The sequence below is a fragment of the Pelodiscus sinensis genome, chromosome 17 (assembly GCF_052426305.1).
Source record: "Pelodiscus sinensis isolate ZL-2025 chromosome 17, ASM5242630v1, whole genome shotgun sequence".
Classification (NCBI taxonomy): Eukaryota; Metazoa; Chordata; order Testudines; family Trionychidae; genus Pelodiscus; species Pelodiscus sinensis.
In genome coordinates, this window is record NC_143068.1 from 25,610,896 (window position 1) to 25,632,294 (window position 21,399).

At 48.4% G+C, this 21,399-nt stretch overlaps 1 protein-coding gene across 1 annotated transcript; it reads left to right on the plus strand.

The window, feature by feature from the left end:
- The first annotated feature begins 1,622 nt into the window (after positions 1 to 1,622).
- On the plus strand, positions 1,623 to 20,410 carry CCN5 (cellular communication network factor 5). Its single transcript, XM_089769705.1, has 6 exons — positions 1,623 to 1,718; positions 2,004 to 2,197; positions 6,419 to 6,635; positions 11,082 to 11,333; positions 12,291 to 12,493; positions 16,966 to 20,410. The coding sequence occupies exons 2-6, from the start codon at positions 2,141 to 2,143 to the stop codon at positions 16,987 to 16,989; spliced, it is 753 nt and encodes a 250-aa protein (XP_089625831.1). The 5' UTR covers positions 1,623 to 1,718; positions 2,004 to 2,140; the 3' UTR covers positions 16,990 to 20,410.
- Positions 20,411 to 21,399: the final 989 nt, after the last annotated feature.

A 21,399-nucleotide genomic window follows, 5' to 3' on the forward strand; every position in this document is an offset into this window, starting at 1 on the left:
CCTCTTGTACAGCCTCCCAAGGGTTGTTTTAACCCCTCTTCTGCCCATGTGGGGAAGATGCCTCACCCCATTAGGACTAATGTTACAGTGACAAAAGTTTCTTTTATTTTTCTCTTCTCTTTCAGGCAATCTTGGTGACATGGATTATTTTGATAATTTGCTCTCAGGGAAAAAAATTAAAATGTCCTTTTCCTGCTAATTTTTTCATTTTAGTCCTCAACTTTAGAGTAAACATGGATCCAAATACACACAAATAAAGGTTCCAGTGGTTTCCATCAAGGCAGAAGTAGGAGGAATCTCACGAGTTCCATCACCTGACTGGAACTCCTGGCATAGCAGGAAGTAGTTTATACATGCAGCCCACACTGGAATTAGAGTAACAGAACTTGAGGCTAGAAGGGACGGACAGCTCACTCAGTCAGGATCAAAGCGCCCCAACACTCCCCTGCACTCCCCAACACGCCCACTAACTCCAACAACCAAATCAGACCAAAATATCACAGAGCTCAGAAGAATAGGAAGGACTCGTGTCCAATGCCTGTTCAAGGGCAGGAAATGGATTAAGTCAAATGCACCCAGATAATCCTGGCAAGTGACCTGCATCCATACTGCAAAGAAGACTGAAAACCCACAAGCTTTCTGCCAGTCTGAGATGTGGGGAAAACTCTTCTCAGCCCTGTACAGGATGATTGATGAGACACTGAGCATGTGTGCGAAAACCAGCCAGCTCTGGAGAGAGAATTCTCGGTGCCACCTCAGAGCACCCACCCACCCTATCCGGTGTCCTATCTCCAGCTGTGGCCATCTCTGGTGCTTCAAAGAAAGGAGATACCAGAACAAAACCCCAGAATACATGGGGAAGGGAGAAATCCCTTCCGGACCCCCGCAGTACCAGCGTTCCTCAATCACAGGTAGGAGACAGACCTTAGGAGATGGTCTGGTACGACTGCTAATAGGGGACGAGCAACATATGACCCCTGGATGGTCCTCAGTGGGATCATGGGGTAAGAGTGGAACTCTGGGGACTCGGTGCCACAGTGCATCTATGGCAGACGGCCTTAATCCAGCTCTGGTTCTGTGCCCTCCCTTCAGATGGTGGAGAGAATGCAATCTTACCCATTCCTTCACGCACAGCCCTGTCAGAGGTGACAAAGGGAAACACAGCACCCCCCATGACAGTGTTGCCAACTCTTCTGATTTTATCCCAGGTCTGGAGAAAACTGGTATTTTTTCTTACAGATACACCTGAAATTAATGAGAGACTCTCGCCTTGCAAACTGTTGAGTCCTCAGTTTCGAGGAGTCTCAAGCAACTCATTGGACTTCCACAGTGGGTGAGGTACATAACCCTGATCTCTGTACTGCCTAGGTATGCACACAGCCCCCTGACCCACTCCCCTTTCACAGTCCTGCCCCAGCATGCACTGAGCTCAGTGTAAAACCTAAGATGGGTTCCCTGGGGCAGGCTTCTCTCTGGTTGTTCCAAAGCCCTGGTCAGGAGTTTAGGAGGGGATGCCCAGATTATCTGTGTCTGTTGATTTTCCACTGGCAGGGAATGGGGCAGATGTTCCAGAAAGAGGCTTATAAAAAGGGGAATTACTTCTAACATACAAATCCAGTGATAAGCCAGTTCTTCAGGCTGGCAAGTCAAAACCCTCAGGGAAATAGTTCAGTAAGCAAAGAGGTTCTGTTCACGCTGATTCTGAACAGCAAGAAATGGTAAGTAAGCATGGAACTTTCATACCAACCTCAGCTATGGCCACTGTGCCATTCCCTGCTGCAGCCTCTCTGTGCTGTGCAACCTTTCCTGCACCTTTGTACAGTCTGCTCACCCTTCTTTTGCTGCTGCTCCTGCTTCTGCAAGCCCCTGGGAGAATTCCCCTTCTCTTTGCTTTCTCTGTGGGCTGCACATTCTCACCTTGAGGTGAGTGGAAATGTCAGCTGGAATGTGGGGATGGAAAAAAAATTGATGCTTGTCCAAACCTACTCATGTTTATATTGGAGCCTGTGAGTGACATCAGAGCCGGGAAGAGTATAAACACCAGCAGGACCTTACGCCGAGACTTTAAAAACTGCAAACACATTGCTGCTTCCCCAGTGCCTGGGGACTGATGTGCTGAAGTGCCAGAGAACAGGGCAGTATGAGAAGCCAACTGGAAAAGCAGCTTCTCTTCTCTCTTCTCTGCATCCTTTCCAAGGTAAGGAAGCTGGGGGCTTCATTCTTAGTCACGAAAGCTTTTGGTTCTGACTTACAAAGTAACCTGTAACCAACAGATGCCAGCTGTGTCACTGCAACAATGCAAAGCTCTTGCCGCTTTTATTAGCATGCATGCTGCAGAATGTATCATGTTCATGCAACCCCTGGAAGGCAGAGGCAGGAATTTGTGAGGAACAGAGAAATGTTGAATTAAGGAGCAATGATTTAAAATGAATGGGCCAAATGTATCTCTAGTGCAATTCCACTAAAGACAAAGGAATGACAACACAGGGGGGGTTGGACATAGTTGCATGACTCATCTTCATTACTGATTATTTGGAAGGCTCTGGCATGCACACCTTCTACCTGCAGACAATTGTAGTAATGGTTTATAGACCTCCTCACCAGATTCATTGTCCTGCACTGAAGCCTCTAGGGGCACAGAGCCAAGCAACCGGCAGTGCTTTTTCAGGGCTACTCAATTATTATCCAATTTTCACTCCCAAGATGCAGAGAAGCACATGTACAGCTGATGCCTCCTACAGGATTTTGGTTGCTCTAAACCTTTTCCCCCAGGACTCTGAGCACAGCATGAAACAATTCCCTTTGCACAAAGAGCAGGACACATTAAAACTTTTTGAGGTTTCCAGTTGCAATTTTTTTGAAATGCTGCTTGAATTCCTCAAGTTGGACAGACCACGAGGAATGAGAACAGTGCAATGTGGTGCTTGTTGGAATTTTAACCCACGTGTTTGTGGCCTGTAATCATTAGGACAAATTGGCAATAAAGACAAGCTAACTTAACTACAAAGCCACAGAGGAAAATAGGATTAATAGAACCAGATCATATCAATCATCTGGATAATTCCCCCCTTCCCCCCCCCCCCCCAATAGCGGCCTAGATTCTTCATAGGCACATGAAAACCTATTATAAAGAAACAGCTGACCAAACTGTACATGAAGAAAAAAAATCTTCCTGGCCCTTGTTGCTCTCAACTTATTTCCTGAAGACTGATGATTGATAACCCTTGTAATTTCATCCTAGCCAGCGTAACTGCAGATATTGTACCTGTTCTTATTCCTGTAAATCTCACCATGCTTTTTGTCTCCATAATAGCAGGATTCAATAATAAAAGTCTATTAAAGAGGAGAGTGTGCTGGCTTTGCTGGATACATTTGAGTCTAGTGCCTGCCACAGGGAGATAAAGGATCATCCTGTGAATTGCACTGTTGCAGACCAGGAAAATAAACAGCAGCATCAAGATCCTTTCTGTTCAGGCATAGGCTGCCTGAATGGGCCAGTGCTGCTATGAGTCAGCCTGCTAATGAAAGAGGGAAAGGAAAGGAGGATGGTAATTAATATGCGCATTCCCCTGGAACCCACAGATTGCTCCCTTCACTGTCAGTTGCAGCAGGGTCTGAATCAGCATGGAGGCTAAACTGCTAGAGCTCCATTTAGTAGACAGAAATGCATGGCACATTCTGCAGTGGGGGAGGTCTAGGTTGGGTATTAGGAAAAATTATGTCACTAGGAGGGTGGTGAAGCACTGGAATGGGTTACCTAGGGAGGTGGTGGCATCTCCATCCCTAGAGGTTTTTAGGGCTTGACGAAGCCCTGGCTGGGATGATTTAGTTGGGGTTGGTCCTGCTTTGGGCAGGGGGCTGGATTCGATGACCTCCTAATGTCTCTTCCAGCCCTATGATTCTATGAAATGCCCTCTACTCCGCTGCTGTTCATGTCGTATACCAGGAGGCGATCAATCCAGTGCCTTTCACTAGCAATGAATTCACTTGACAAAAACAAATGAAGATACTATTTTTTTCCTGTGATAGCCTTCCTGTGTCTGCAAAATATATGTGCACACAGGCAATGGTGCATGCAGAATGGGTAATAGATATTTATGTCTATCGACCTACCTAAACTCCAGCAGGTCACTGCACTGCAAATCAGTTGGCTGCCCACGCAAACAGGCATTTGTGCACATCTTTCCTAAGCAATTATCCTTTCTGTCGGAGCAGCTCTATTTTCCAAGCTCAAGTAAGTTCCAATTGTTTGGAAATTTCAGCCCAGTGTGTCTCTTGCACAACCGGCTATAGGGGTGCCGAGGCTGCTTCAGAAAAGGCTCAGAGCACCACTAAGGACATACTAAAAGAGGAAGCATTTGGGCCAAAGCAAGAAGTATGACAGTCATAGTATTTCTTTCGTTTGAGTCAGCAAGCATAATTTTGGGTACCTACAGAAGCTGGTAAGATGACCCACTGATCTGATCCAATGTGGTACCTGTAGGGAAGCTGTTGCAATGTACTACTCTGGTTGTGAGCAACCGGCATATGGCCCGTTGGGGTTCTCTGTGGGGCCTGCAAGACGTTTTGTTTACTGTTGTTCATATGCAGGGTTAACAGATTCTGCTGATCTCTGTCCAGGTAGGTCTTTTTCCTACAGGTATTAAGCACATGATACTATTTATATATTTGTTAATCTCCAAGGTGCTACAGGACCATTGTTGCTTTTTAACATTGACTGTGACAGCCATGCGTTCCCTCTGCATCCAATCAAAGCGCTGCTACGGTTCAGTCGGCACGCTTGCAAATTCTGGGTATGCAGCAGAGTTAGCAAAACTCTGGAGAAATTGGAGAAGGTCCAGAGAAGAGCAACAAGAATGATTAAAGGTCTAGAGAACATGACCTATGAGGGAAGGCTGAAAGAATTGGGCTTGTTTAATTTGGAAAAGAGAAGACTGAGAGGGGACATGATAGTGGTTTTCAGGGATCTAAAAGGGTGTCACAAAGAGGAGGGAGGAAAAATTGTTTTTCCTGGCCTCTGAAGACAGGACAAGAAGCAATGGGCTTAAACTGCAGCAAGGGAGGTTTAGACTGGACATAAGGAAAAAGTTCCTAACTGTCAGGATGGTTAAACACTGGAATAAATTGCCCAGGGAGGTTGTGGAATCTCCATCTCTGGAGATATTTAAGAGTAGGTTAGATAAATGTCTATCAGGGATGGTCTAGACAGCACTGGGTCCTGCCATGAGGGCAGGGGACTGGACTCAATGACCTCTCGAGGTCCCTCCCAGTCCTAGTATTCTATGATTCTACCCTGTCCCAGGAGAGTCAGACCATCTTAGTTTTGTCAATCGTGCAGCCCACAGAGATGGAGGACCAGCCATGCAGCCCACTCACTAGCCTAGGTTCCCCATTGCTCTACTGCTCTTGATCAGTAACTCACATTTTAACTGCTTCACAGCAGTACAGACAGACATAGCCTATTAACAATGAAACACCTAGGAGCTGTCATCTACACCCATGTCATTTTATTGCATGGCCACACTGTGTAGGTGTATATAATGGTAGCTGGGCCAAGTCCTGAGACTGTGACTCTGTTTCTATTCAGTCCTTACAGCCTGTTCTCAGGGTAACCTGCTGCTAAAGTACCAAAGTGGCAACAATACTTAATCCTTACCTAATATTTTACATTTTCAAAGTACGGTGTAAAAAAAATACTTAACTCAACCCCCAGTTCCAGGGCAGGTCAATATTATCAATCTCGTTTTTTCAATGGGGAAACAAAGCTGTTGTGTGATTTTTCCCAAAGTCTCACTGCAAAGTGTGGTCTTTGAGGTTGGGGGGGATGGAGGGCTCCACCCCTGGAAAAGGCAGGGCCTCAGGTGGAAGGGGCGGTTCCCCCATGTGCCCCTGGTGAGGAGAAGAGACTTTGCATGCTCACCCACTGCCAGGCCAATTGGGACCTGGGGACACCCTCCAGCCCACCCTGTCAAGGGCATGTGGCACCTAGAGGCAACCACTGGCCCTTTTCAACAGCTGGTGGTTCCCTATAGGCGGTGCACCCCTCTGGCAGCGGGAGGGAGCCACCAGCCACTTTGAACAGTGAATTACTTTATGCACTGCCCTGCCCCGGCCTTGATTGACTTGCGAGTGGGGGAGCGGCAGGGCGGGCTGCAGTCTGGATCAAATGGTTCGGCGGGCCCACAGGCCATATCTTGCCCACCCCTGCTTTACAGGAACAATTCTTTTCCGAGCTCTCTTGAAACCTCTCTGGAATGCAATCTCCCAAGTCATGCTGGGCACAAAACCTCGACCTCCCCCCCATGTTAGTAACCCCCCAGAAAGCGTGAGATGAGCACCATGGGATTCCCTGTAAGGCTGCAGCCTCTAGCTAAGTAAGGAAAACCCTTTGTAAGCACAGGTGGTTTTGCCTCTGCAGGTCTGTGCTCAGCTCTGCCGGACACCATGCTACTGCCCCTGGATCCCGCCCCGCTGCCCTCCCGGATCCCCTCTGGTTCTGGATGGATGCGGCTGCTGCAGGATATGTGCACGACGGCTGGGCGAGGCCTGCAACCACCTCAGTGTGTGTGATCAGAGCCAGGGCCTCGTCTGTGATTACAGCGATGCCCACCTGGGGAGAGGAGGAACCTGCAACTGTGAGCACATTCCCTCTCTCTCTGTTCTGTAGGGCGTGGCTGGTGCCGGGGGAATGTCTCCCCCAAATCTCAGCCTTTCGGCTCAACCCATCCTACGACGGTTGGGAGCTGCAGCCAGACCTGCTCTCGGGGGAGTAGTTAATAGCCTGGTGTCCGCTCCAGGCTAGGGCTCAAACCAGTTTGAATGATGGTTTTGCTGACCCAGTTTCCAAGCCAGTTAGAATTTAGAGGGAGTTGTCCTCCATAGCGACCAAGCCCCTGCACTAGCAAGGAAAAGCACTGTCCTAGAATAGGGCGGGATGAAATGTGTCTCTGGAACATGTTTGTAGAGAACCCCAGATCCAGCATTTACGCCCCAGAACGTGCCAGGGTAACAAAGGCTCTGGCCTCAGTGCAGAGGACACACAGAGGACATGGCCTGGATTTTATGTCCTTTCCACTTCTGTTCTCTCTGCAGCTCTTACATTAGCTGTCAGGAGCAGAGCAAACACTCCTTGGCTGTGTCTAGACTGGCAAGTTTTTCCGCAAAATCATCTGCTTTTGCGGAAAAACTTGCCAGCTGTCTACACTGGCCACTTGAATTTCCGCAAAAGCACTGACGATCTCATGTAAGATTGTCAGTGCTTTTGTGGAAATACTATGCTGCTCCCGTTCGGGCAAAAGCCTTTTTCCGAAAAACTTTTGCACAAAAGGGCCAGTGTAGACAGCAGAGATTTGTTTTCCACAAAAAAGCCCTGATCGCGAAAATGGCGATCAGGGCTTTTTTGCGGAAAAGCGCGTCTAGATTGGCCACGGACGCTTTTCCGCAAAAAGTGCTTTTGCAGAAAAGCGTCCTGCCAATCTAGATGCGCCTTTCCGAAAATGCTTTTAACGGAAAACTTTTCCATTAAAAGCATTTCCGGAAAATCATGCCAGTGTAGACGTAGCCCTTGAGTTCAGAGAGATGAGGTCAAGTGACAGGGACATGAGATGAACAAACACCAAATCTTCCACAGGTTACAAGAGCTAACTGGCAATGGAATCCCTTGCCTTAGGGGGTTCCCAAGAACCAGCAGTTGCTGCTTGTTTGAAGGACTTGCTTGTCTTTTGGGGTGTTTCTGGGGTGCTCTATACCATAGTAACTAAGCTCCTGTGCTCCACTAGGGGGCAGAAAGGCTGTTGCAGTCCTTAAACTTTGCAGACATGAAGGGCGATTGCAAAGTAAAGAGTCAGACCAATGAACCTCTCCTCTGGACAATTAGCAAGAAAACAGGTGAGAAGGTTGGGAAGGAGGATGGGACCCCAGCGGCAGAGAAGCCATAGACCCTATTGAGAAGCTGTTCTCTCTCCCTCTGTCGCACTCTCTCACACACGGACGCAAACTCTCTGATCGCTCTCTCAGCTGCGTGACACTCTTCAGTCCAGTTCAGTCTTGAAGGGATAAATTAAGAGCCTCTCAGGCAAAAAAAAAAGCAGCTTCCTACGATCCCACATAGGGTACCTCTCCGCCAGGGTCTGTTTCTCTTGCCATGGACTCACCAGACAACAGGCAATGAAAATAGGATCCCGTCCTGTTCCTGCTCCCCTTTTGTCTTCTTAAATGAGACTGCAAAGCACATGGGTCATGGGATCATGCGACTGCTGCTCCTCAAAAGCACTTTCCACCCATGGCAGTCTCCAGAGCTAGTCTACACTACAGAGTTAGGTCAATGTAAGGAGTTTATGTTGACCTAAGTCTGTAAGGGTACGTCTAGACTACATGGCTCCACGGATGGAGCCATGTCAAATAGTTTACTTGGCATAGTCAAAGAAGCGGGGATTTAAATAATCCCCGCTTCATTAAAATAAAAATGGCCGCCGCGCTCTGCCGACGATCAGCTGATCCCACACAGTGCAGCAATCTAGATGCGGTACAGTCGACAAGGGAAGCCTTTGTTGACTGCTCCGGTAAACCTCGTGACTTGTTGCCTTCAGAACCATCCCACAGTGACTGTTACTTAGGCACAAGCGCTCCAGGTGACAATATGTAAGTGGGGGAATGGTCCCGCTATTGTGGGGAACATTCCTGGCTTCTATACCACCCCGGTGAAATGGACCAGCGAAAGGATCTGAGTCCCCGCTCCCACTTCCTTTACCCCACGGCTCCCTGATCCTGAGGGCTCCCCCTCCACTCTCCTGAGTAGCAGAGTCCTCAAAACCCCAACAAGGCTGGGCCCAGGTTTCCTGGGGCTTAATCCCCAACCTTGTAGTCACTAGGGGCAGGAGTTAGGGTGTCCCCACTCTGAGGTGCTCTCTTCACACTGCAGGCTTTCTTGGCCCAGTGATCATTTCATAAGGTTCAAAGCAAATACAGTTTATTAAACATCAACTGATTAAAGAGAAAAGAATAAGAAAAAATGAGAATGGTTAAATGAGAACACACAGCCCTGCTCTGTAGCACAGGGACATCAAAACAGCAGCCTGCAGAGTGTAAGGACAGTCCACAGTCTCTTCCTTATAGTCCCCTTAGAGGCCCTGGAAGTGCTGCAGGGGGGCTGCAGGCTGGACACGCTTGCTCTGGCAGTGACCACACAGCCTCAAATTCTAAGTGGCCAGACCCCTCTCCCAGTCTGGCCTGCTGGGCCTCTTGGCTGGTGATATCTCCCTGCCCAGAGCCTCTCCCCGCACTTTGCTGGTCCCAGCTGCTCACCACATCCAGCTGCAGGCTGTGCTGCTTTGCCAGTCTCCAGCTCCTTCGTTGCTTCTCTGTCCCTTTTGGCTCTATGAGCACTGCCAGTCTGCTGCTCAACACAGGGTCTGCACTCCTTGGGCTGTGTGTGCCTGGCTCTGTTGCTGCAGGACTGCTTCTCCACACAGCTTGCTCCTCTTAGCTGTCTCTCAGCTCTCTCCTTGCTCAGAGACCCAGAAAAATCCCAGCTCACAGGGAGGACGGGGCCTGGCCTCTCACTTTCCTCACTGGCCTGTCCAACCTGTCAATCAGGCCGAGCTGGAGTGTTGGCTGCTTTCCATTGTCTCTGGGGTCTGTCAGTCTCAGGGCCTTGATTTCTCATGGACCCTTCCCCTTTTGACACTGGGAGCTCGTGAACCATAAACTCCCACAGAGTTTTAGTAAGGGACTAACAGTCCCCTTACAAATGCATACCGCCAACACAAGGCATACAATATGGACATGCAACAGTCATTCGGCCACTCCTGTACGTCGATGTAACTTAATTTTGTAGTATAGACTTCCCCCAAGAGAAAGTCCTGGGGGTTCTGATTACACCCGAGACATGTCCGGCAGCAGCCTGAGAGCTTCACATTCAACGTATTGAGTACATCTCACAAGTGGCTCCCACTCAAGAGAACCTCAGCAAAACAGCTGTTGTCTGGCTCCGGTGAGGGAGTCCCCTACAGAGCTGCTGCCTGGGGCTCATGAGGGTCCAGTTTTCGGGCCCCGCTGTGGAAATGGCCTGGTGCCACACAGAATAAGTGCAGCCTTTGATGTGGGAACACAGGTAGCTGCCCCTGTGGCTGGCTTCTACCACCTGGCAGCTCAGAGTGAGAAGACTGGGCTTTGAGCGTCGCCATGGAATGTGCTACAGACTGACGGTTATTATTTATGTATTAGTTAGTGCTGGTCCAATGAGTCATTGTGAATAAATTCTCCGACATTTTGGCATTTGCCTCATAAGGACCCGTCATTGTTTCCATTGTATCTCTGCAGAGGCACAGATGATATTCTTTAGTTAATTAATCCAGGAACTCTTGGCACTAATCAGCAAAAGGTTTATTTGAAAATAAATGGTGTCACTATTAGACCAGCTCTATTATTATTTCACATTTGTAGCTGGTGCCACAGGTATTCACAATGGTTCAGAGGAAGAATTCCTCTCCCTCTCTTTGTCTAGGCACTTACCTTCAGTGTTCCCTGTGAGCTGTGCGCTTGTGCAGCCACTCAGGAGAAATTCAGCTGCTGCCCAGATGATTAGCAGGGCACCCACAGTTAGTGTGAGAGGACAGAAGGGGAGCGGTTTCTACTGGTGGTACACATTCGCACATACGTTAGTGCACATAAATTATTCTGCACATGGGTGGAAAAAAATCCACCCATGGGTTGAAAAGATCAGAGGGAACATTGCTTATATTGTGGTCACCACCCCTTGAGCCAGGAGCGAAACCCCATTCCTGGGACAAGACACTCCCAAGCTAGGCATGGGAGCTTTTTGTAGCCCCAGCAAAGCCAAGCACCTGGCTAGTCAGTTACCTCCTTCACCAAGCCACTCAGGGCCAGACGCAAAGCCCTTTGGCATCAATGGCAAGACTCTCGGATCACTGGCCATTAGATCAGGCCCTACGTTGAGCCCACAAATGACAGATTCTGCCTTGTAATTATTGCATGTTTGCCCTCAGCGGCGCCTGAGCCCTTCTCTCTAAATTTGACTGGTTGCTTTGTGACTGTCGGGTTCCTCTGCATGTTGGTTGCAGTTGAGGAGGGAGACGACAGCTGCGAGGTGAATGGAAAGGTCTATCGAGACGGAGAGGTGTTCCAGCCCAGCTGTAAGATCCAGTGCCGCTGCTCAGATGGAGGGATCACCTGCGTACCCCTGTGCAGTGAGGATGTCCGCCTGCCCACTCCAGACTGCCCTCATCCGAGGCGAGTGGAGGTCCCAGGGAAGTGTTGTCAGGAATGGATCTGTGAGAGGCAAGACAGTCACTTCCTTCAGGATGCCATGACAGGTAACGTCTTGAGTGCCCTGGTACAATTTGTAGGTATAAAAATCTAGATCAAGTAATAGCCCTGGAAGGCACTGAAAGGGCGACACTAAATGGAACCTGTTCTGGCAATTGGCTTCCTTACAGTTTATAACCCGAAGCAGTGAGCAGCTAAGTAACCGTACCTAACAACACCTTATCTTTGTGCTGGAGCAAGCCCCCTGAGGGTGAGATGACAGATCAGGCTACACCAGGGGTTTTCAAACTAGGGGTGGTGACCCAGTACTGGTCGTGGAATGTCGGGCACTGGGGCTCGTTGCTGCAAGGGGGTCAGGTGACCAGTGGGGGTGCTAATGCAGCTTCCTGCCTGTCCTGGCACTGCAGACTGTGCAGCACCCTAAAAGTGGCCGGCAGCAGCAGGCGTGGCTTCTAGGTGGGGAGGGGAGCACACAGGACTTTGCACACTGCCCTTGCCCCGAACACTAGCTCTGCACTCCCATTGGCTGGGAACCTGCTGCTGTCTGCTTCTGGGGTGCAGTACGGTCTGTGGTGCCAGGAGAGGCAGGAAGCTGCCTTAGCCTCCCCCACTGCACCGCTGACTGGGAGCCGTTCAAGGTAAGTTCCTCCTGCTACAACCCTAACACTCCCCCCCAAATCCAGAACCCCCTCCTACATCCCAAAGCTCTCATCCTCAGCCCCACCCCGGAGCCCACACTCTAGTCAAATTATGTTGGGTTGTGAGCATCGAGGATTTTCTTCAACTGGGTCATGGGGAAAAAAGTTTGAAAACTGCTGCTCTACAGGACACGTTCCCCATCAGCGTCTGAACATCGAAAGGAGAAACCCCACCACGACTCATTTCACAGACTGCCGGCGCTCCTGGGTTATGGCCAGCCGGGGCTGGATTCATGCCACTGACCCAAAGCAAAGTACATTTGGGTGTGGCTTAAAAGTCTCTTTCCATGCGTCTTCCTTGTCCAGGGCTTAGGGCGCCTGGCACAGCCGCCGTGAGTCTCTCCCACCCCTGTGAAGAATGGAGCACAGAGTGGAGCGCCTGCTCTGCAACCTGCGGCCTGGGGATTTCTACCCGGGTATCAAACCAGAATCCGTACTGCAGGCTCGACACTCACCACCGTTTGTGCATGCTCAGACCCTGCCAGGCTCCCCCAGGAATACCTCACACAGTAAGTGCTGGGCTTCACCCATAAAGCGCGGCTGGCGGGTGTGTAGTTGACAACCAATTTTATAGAAAGAGGAAATCCCAACCACCACACTGACACAGTGACCACTGTAACGCTCTTAGCTGCCCATGGGCGTGTACATGCCAGTCGCCAGCTAGCACTGTGCCAGGCTGGGCATCTCCCAAAGGCGGTCTCCTTTGTGCAGGCTCCTACTGCAGCTAGAAAACCCAAATCTACAACTAAACCGAGTGGAGCAAACCTGAGTCTTTGCCCCACTCGCTATCTGACTCCAGTGATGGACTCAGCATGACCCAGAAATTGCTAATGGAATTGGCAAAACCTGGATGTAGCCCTCTGACCGAAGGTGCATTCCAAACTCCACTGGTCCCCCTAGATCAGTGGTCCCCAACCTTTTGGAGCTGCCGGGCACCCGGGGGCGGAGCTACTCACACGCCGGGCACCGGGGGCGAGGCAACACACACGCATCTGGGGGCGGGGCCGTGCACATGCCTGGGGGCGGGGCCACCCATATGCCGTGCGCTCAGTGCTGGCGCCACCCATGCGCCGCCCTCCTGGGGACGGCGCCTCTCCTGTGCCACGCGCACTGGGGTGGGGCTGCCCATATGCCGTGCCCGCCCGTGTGCCGCACACCCACAGGCCGGCACCGCCCATGCGCCGCACGCCCACAGGCCGGCACCGCCCATGCGCCGCATGCCCGGGGGCAGGGCCACCCAAACGCTTAGCACCCGGAGGCAGGGCCGCCCATGTGCTGCACGTCCGGGGCCGATGCTGCCCATACGCCGTGCGCCTGGGGGCGGGGCCGGCCCCGTTCACTCGGCGGGCACACAGAAATGGCCCAGCGGGCGCCATGGCGCCCATGAGCACTGCGTTGGGGACCACTGCCCTAGATGTCTTCCCCTCATGGTCAGTGTTGTCACCATCAAATCAGGGCTGAGCCAAAGCCAGGATGATCCCAGGAATAAGTGAGGTTTTTATTCAAATTAAAGAATGGCTGTCACGTTGACTTGGCAGCTTGATTGAAGTGGCAAGTGGGCCATTGTTGGCCTCCCTTTCTTTATCAGGCACCTTTTAACATCTCCTATGACAATGTTCCCTGTAAGCTGTGTGCTTGGGTGGAGATTCAGGTGCTGCCCAGATGATGAGCAGAGTCCCCACAGTATTTATAGCCAGCAACATGTGTTTCTATTGTGGTGCATATCCACACTTGCTTCAGTGCACATCACATTTATTCCACACACGGATGGAAAAAATTAGAGGGAACATTGTCCTGTGAGTAGCGTTAGCTGCCACCATCCTACAAGATAAGTTACCCTCACACTAAAGGCTGGCTTCCTTGAGGATTTTTGTACTGACCTACCTAAGTCAGCTAGGGGTGTGGGGGTTTCTTTTTTACCAATATGCAGAATACTGCTGTTTATTTGAAACTCTATTATCCAAACCTCTGCATTATCTCAGTTTCTGCCTTGTTCCCCAACATGACAAATATCAGTGGCTTCCTGCCTTTCCAGACTACTGTGCCCTGTTCAGGTATCTGATTTGTCTCACGTACCCTCAGTTTCACTTCCTTTAAAAATAACTTCCTTACACAATCCGGATATGTCTACATTGCCACCCTAGTTCGAACTAGGGTGGCTAATGTAGGCATTCGAACTTGCAAATGAAGCCCGGGATTTAAATATCCCAGGCTTCATTTGCATGTTCCCGAGCAGGCGCCATTTTTAAATGCCCATAGTTCGGACTTCCTGCCCGCGGCGGCACAAGGAGGTTTAACGGTAGTTCGAATTAGGAGCTTTAATTCGAACAACCTAGTCCGTGCCGCATGTAGCCGCGGGCAGGTAGTTTGAACTACGGCCATTTAAAAATGGCGCCCACCCAGGAACATGCAAATGAAGCCCGGGATATTTAAATCCCGGGCTTCATTTGCAAGTTCTAATGCCTATATGAGTCACCCTTGTTCAAACTAGGGTGGCTAGTGTAGACATACCCTCAGACACAAAGATGCAAAATGTGTCATGGTACGCTATGACTACAAAAGTGCTTCCTTTCTCATTTGTACCATCTAGTTCTAACATACATCAACTGGAATATAAATACTGCACTTACATTGCAGTGTGTAGTACAGACAGCCCCCAGGCCAGGACTGAGAGGGAAAGGAGGAAGATTGGCCACCAGATGCTGGAGGGGGCTTCCTGCTGTTGAACGAGCCTTCCTGTCCTATGAACTAGCCAAATTCCCGATTATCCAAATCAAATCCATGTCTGTCATGCTCTTCATATAAGCAGAAGTATAGTGTCATTCCACTGGTGCAGCCCCTAGAAAGGACAGTTAAACCAAGATAAAGATGCCTTGCACCAGCAGAACAAGTATTCCTCTTCCTGTACGGGCATTGCTATCCCAGTGCCTGGCACCTTTATACCGATATAGGTGCATCCACCCTGGAGGGCATTTGTGCCAAAGCAGTACAACTGTTGTGTTTAGAAAGGCTCATACATAGACTGAATGATGTGTAACCTTACCAACCCACCTCCCCCCATTTATTTCTCTCTACATTTTGTGCACCAAGTTTCAAAAATGTCTCTTTCCCTTTATGGAGGACATTTAAACCCTCCCCCATTTCTGTGTCTGCTATTGCATTGCAAACACAAATCAGGTAGGCAAGGGCTCAGACTTGCTGCATGTTTTGTGGGTACAGAAAGAGAAGGCAGGACACAGCCTGGTCTATCTGCCTGTGGAAATGGACTTAGTTCTGACACACATGTGGTGGGGATGATGACACCTGACTCTATGCATGGTTACTAACCAGTCTAAATGGGCCGGTGAGCAGGTGCCATCCCAGATCTTATCTAACTTTGAGTACAATAGTATTCTGACTCCAAGGAGGATTGCAGGATGACCTGTAGCCACCGGGCAGCTTAGAACTTAGGACCTCAGTATAGGCATCTCTCTACCTTATGAGCTAAAGGCCAGCTGGCTCTCAGCCCAGGCTATAGCGGTCTTTTGTTCTTAGCTGTTGCTATAAGTGGAGTAAGTGCCACTGCATGGAACGATGAACCACACTAGGGCTGTGTCTACATTGGCATGATCTTGCACAAAAGCAGCTGCTTTTGCACAAAAACTTGCTGCCTGTCTACACTGGCCGTGTGTTCTTGCGCAAGTAAACTGACGTTCTAATGTATAAAATCAGTGCTTCTTGCGCAAAAACTCTGATGCTCCTGCTCAGGAATAAGCCCTCTTGCTCAACTGTTCTTGTGCAAGAGGCCAGTGTAGACAGGCAACATGAATTTCTTGCGCAAGAAAGCCTAATGGTTAAAATGGCCATCGGAGCTTTCTTGCGCAAGAGAGCGTCTACACTGGCACGGATGTTCTTGCGCAAAGGCACATGCCAGTGTAGATGCTCTCTTGCGCAAATACTTTAATGCGCGTTAAAGAGTATTTGCGCAAGATCATGCCAATGTAGATGTAGCCAAGGTGTGTGGGTTACAGTCACAGGGGTTGCCTTTCAGAACAGTGGTCATGTCCAATTAGATCGCCATGATTGAGTCCTCTCTCACTGCAAGTCATTCTCACCCAGGTCTGCGAGACATGTCACAGTTAGTGACACCAGAGAAACGATTCTAAGGTGCCTCCGTCTGTACCGGGGCAGTGGGTGGGAGGAGGTTCAACAAGGACAAGTGTAGAGTCCTGCACTTGGGACGGAAGAATCCCAAGCATAGTTACAAGCTGGGGACCAACCGGTTAAGTAGTAGTTCTGCAGAAAAGGACCTGGGGGTTACAGTGGATGAGAAGCTGGATATGAGTCAACAGTGTGCCCTTGTAGCCAAGAAGGCTAATGGCATATTAGGTTGTATTAAGAGGAGCACTGCCAGCAGATCCAGAGATGTCATCATTCCCCTTTATTCAGCTTTGGTGAGGCTGCATCTGGAGTATTGTGTCCAGTTCTGGGCCCCCCACTACAAAAAGCATGTGGACGCATTGGAGAGGGTCCAGCGGAGGGCAACCAAAATGATTAGGGGGCTGGAGCATATGACTTATGAGGAGAGGCTGAGGGACTTGGGTCTGTTTAGTCTGCAGAAGCGAAGAGTGAGGGGGGATTTGATAGCAGCCTTCAACTTCCTGAAGGGAGATTCCAAAGAGGCTGGAGAAAGGCTGTTCTCAGTAGTGACAGATGGCAGAACAAGGAGCAATGGTCTCAAGTTGTGGTGGGAGAGGTCCAGGTTGGATATTAGGAAAAACTATTTCACTAGGAGGGTGGTGAAGCACTGGAATGGGTTACCTAGGGAAGTAATGGAGTCTCCATCCCTAGAGGTGTTTAAGTCTCGGCTTGACAAAGCCCTGGCCGGGTTGATTTAGTTGGAATTGGTCCTGCCTAGAGCAGGGGGCTGGACTTGATGACCTTCTGAAGCCTCTTCCAGTTCTATGATTCTATGATTCTACTGTCTGCTCTGTCTTTCCAGAGGGCAAGAGGGGGTCGTTTGTAGCCCCACCCCACAGATTCTGGTCTCGAGACTTCCTCCCAGCAGCCAGACGGACCCAAGCCTAGGTCACGGGGGCATGTTCTACCTCCAGTGAAGCTAGGGAAGAACACACTGACTTCTACTGCAAAGGAGGATGAAGAACCAGGAACAAGATCCCCATCTCCTTCCTCATGCCCATCACAGTTTCTCTAGACAATGTGGGGAAGTCCTGCAGCCTGTATGTTAAACTGCCATGACGGCGTAAGCTTATCGTCAGCCCTTGACCCCTGTGATAGGACGTCCATTGGCAGTGATGCTGTGTGGGTACCGTCACTCATGGGATCCCCCTCGGCAGGAGAGCAACCCAAGCCTTGGCAGGCCAAGCTGTCCCTGCTTTTCCAAGCAGGTGTTTACCATTCAGAATGACGCAATGGGCTTAGTCTGGGTGGCTTTGCATGTGGAGCCCTAGGCTGTCGCTTTCATGCGTGTCCCCTGCATGAGGGGAGCTCTTAGGATCCCACCGGAAACGCGGCGGGAGGTGAGGCAAGGAGGGTGTAGACACAGACATGCTCCGCACTCTGGGCTGGCTCCCAGGCTCGCTGAACTCGATGGGCAGACTCCCATTGATGTTGGTGGGCTTTGGATCAGGCCCTGAGAGCTCAGTCGAGAGCAAGTCTGTGTACATGGATTTGAAAGCCTCTCCCCTGTCTGCATTCGGGTCCCCTATGGAACTCCCCAGCAATCAGCATTGCCATGGGGCTGTCTGGATGCATGCTCTGAAGCAGTGAATGCCTTCCCAAGCTCTGGGGCAGTATCCACAGTAGCAAACGTGCTTCAGGCTCTTGCAATTGGTACTCTAGGATCCCCTCTTTATCATGGGCTGAGTCTCTGTGCTGGGCTTGCCTTCCATTCAGGTGTGCAACTGCCATCGAGCTTTGGCTGCTCACCACTGTGAGAGGAGGAGTATGAAGCAGCCCAAGCAACACAGGGGCTAGAGCAGATACAGTTAAATGGAACCCATGCTGGTAGAGTAAGACTCAGAGTCAAAAAGTTGGCACAATTCCCAGAAAAAGTTTGGGAACCTCTATATTGAGGCGTGAGTTTAAAAACTCAAAGTTCGAACAAGAAATAGATATGGCCACCCCAAATCCTTCTGCTTCTCCAGATGTAGCTTGCAAGAGGAGAACACTCCTTTCCAAGTCCTGGGGGTGATTTCTGAGTATATTGTTTACTGGGTAGATTTTCAAAGGCCCCACGTGTCTGTAACCAGCTCCTGATAGGTGGATACTTTAGGATTTATGACTGTGCACACAAGTGAAGGGGGCATCATAAAATGCGGCTCCTTCACCAAATGTCTCACATAATGCCAAAAAAATATTCACTATCTCAAACATGTTCCACTGCTGGGAACAATTCTGTACAGATCCTCAGGGAAAGGTGGCATCTAATACAATTACATTCTTATCTCTGATTTGTACAGTCCTATGACTCACATACAGTCCGTTTATAATATCCAGCTACCCCCGCAAATAAACAGACAAGATTCAAATTGTCATCTGAACAGGAGTCTTCCTTATGGAAGTTTTAATTCTCCTTCCCTTCTCTGAAAACACATTCCTCTGAAATTAACAAGGACATTTTTATCCAGCAGAAAGCATCCTCTTTAGCATTGCTGCATTCCATCCACAATGCTATTGGCTTGGCATGTCTCTCAACCAGGCAAACAAGGACTTCACACCTTGGTGATCCTATTCTATAACTCCGGACATGCCACGTCATATCCAACCACAAAAACCTAAAGGCCAAAACAAAGGCAGCAAAACTGCAAAGCTGGGAAAAGGCCATCTTCAAACACAGAGGGGCTTTCCAGCAGGAGCAGCAGAGGAGAGTTATTCTGCAGGCAGCCAAGCTTTGTTTTCTCACAGCGATAATCTTTTAAGGTTGTTCAAAACTGAAGTTTAAATGCCCTCTAACGGCCTCTAGTTAAACCTGCAGAGGCAACTCACTATCTCCTCCCATGGACAAATGTGAACTGCAACTAGAAGAGAGCTGCATTTCAGATTATGAATCCAGACAAGATCTGGCAATTTCAGTTTTTCTATATGTGAATTTGAAAATATCTAGCAGTATAGCTTGTATTAATGCATCTCAGCAAGGGTATGTCTAGACTTCATCCCTTATGCCTCCTGCAAGGAGGTTTACAGGATCTGTCGAAAAAAGCTTTCTTTCTCAACAGATCCCCCTCTAGACTGCCACTTTTTGCTGACAAGTGCTGAGCCGGCAAAACGCAGCAACCATTTTTATGCAAATTAGGCACAGGATATTTAAATCCCTGCCTCATTTGCAATGTCAGCCTGCCTAATCTGCATCCCTCTGCTGACAGAGGGATGCAATCTAGACATACCCCAAGGGAGTGAACCCTGTTCTGATCTCACACTCGTTTTACACAGGTGAATCTTCACTGACATCAGTGGAGTTATGCCCGATTTACAGTGGTATAAAGGAGACTAGAATCAGGACCAAATAGCTTGGATATGTCTGCGGTTCAGGAAGCTTAAATTTGGATACGAGAAATGTAGGCAAAATAAAAACATTTAAAAATTCATAACATTGTGTCAGCTAGTTGTAGTCTCTCAGCGTCTCTTAAACACTGTTAGGTCTTTTGATTACATTGGTTTCCATTTTAATGTGGTGTATCTCTCTATACATGCATATGTACCAACTGGGGTGTACATGGATGGAGGGTTTTATTATTAATGTGTATAATGGTGGCATATAGGAACCCCAGTCAAGGACCCATTGAACTAGGTACTGGACAAACACAGAATAAAAAGAAAGTGATGTGTGCATGTATCAGTGTGTGGACCACTTGGACTATGTAGGCATGAGCTCATATGATTGAGTTGTGGGTATATGGATTAGTTTGTGCTTCTGTACAAGAGTATGCATACCTCTTGGGCACGTGGCTGTGTAGATCAGTGTTTCTTAAACTGTATTCTGCAGCACACCGGAGGTGTGCTATGGAGAACAACAGAATTCAAAATGGCCACCTTTAAAAGGGCAGGTGACCTTTTTTTTTTTGCTCAGTAACTTTTCCCCTGACTCTTGACTTTTTTTTTTTTTTTGCTCAACAAAAATCCATGGTGTTCCCCATAAAAAAAAAATTATTGTTTGGTATTCCTTGGTCTTAAAAAGTTTAAGAAACACTGGTGTAGATTATTTAAATTACAATATTAAATGTCTGTGAGCTAATGATATTAGAGGTGATGACAGACATTTACCTCCCCCCACCCCGCATCCCCCTTCTGTTCTGAAATTTGATTTGTCCTTTTCATATGTGTTCATTTTTTTAATTGTATCCTTTGGTATATATGGTTGTGACAATTTTCTTCCACTATTTGATCTGAGGAAGTAGGTCTGGCCCATGAAAGCTCATCACCTATTAAACCATCTTGTTAGTCTTTAAAGTGCTACATAGTCCTGTTTTTTAATATCATCTTATGCTCTCTCATTGTGTCACATTAACATCAATGCACATTACTTTGCCACTCTTCATTTTCCTGAGAAATTATGGGCTGAATTCCTTGTCCTTAACTCAAGCTAAATCCCCACTGACTCCCTGACTACAAGATCTGGACCAATATGTTTTAAATATTTTGGGCTGCATTACCTAAATGTTGTCATCATCTTATCCACCTCCCTACCACATGGCAACAAAAGAAATGCCTGGGAGTGCAGAAATAAAAGTCTGAACAACAGATGGTACGTGTCTCTCCTGTAAACAGAGTGCAGCTGCCAAAGGTAATACTGACCTGTAACTGGCAGAGAAGTGTGCAATGCTCACTGAAGAATATACATAATCCTAGTCTAGCTCTTTGCTAATTTGTTGAGCACAGTGCGTTTCAAGCCATGGAATAAATCTCATTGGAATGCTTTCTTCAAACACCATTATCATAGCACTCTGTGTTCATTAAGGTAACTCCTTTAGATAAAATCAGTTGACAATTTTTCTCCATGTCCCTATATTTAGATAGCTGGTGGAAAAAAATGTCTTTGATGTTTTTCAGTCATCGGTAGAGGAAAATGGTGCATAGCTCAAGCTGCACATGCAATAAGGTCTTATAAAATTCATTATCTTTGCTACCATTATAAAGTACTTATCAAATATTGCTCACACTCACCTCTTATGCTGATAAAAGGGATTAAGAACTTATAGGAAATCTGAAATTCTTGTCTCAACTACAACTAATTCAATGCAATTCTTTGCAATAATTTATTTTTTCTGCAAGATGCCACTTCTCACTGAATAAGCAGGAAACATATAAATAATAAATGAATACATGCTAATGAACTGGAAGGATTGCTCTTTCCATAGAATGCAAGGTAGCCAATTCTTGCAATTTAGTTGGGAGATTTTCAATATTTGGTATTTTT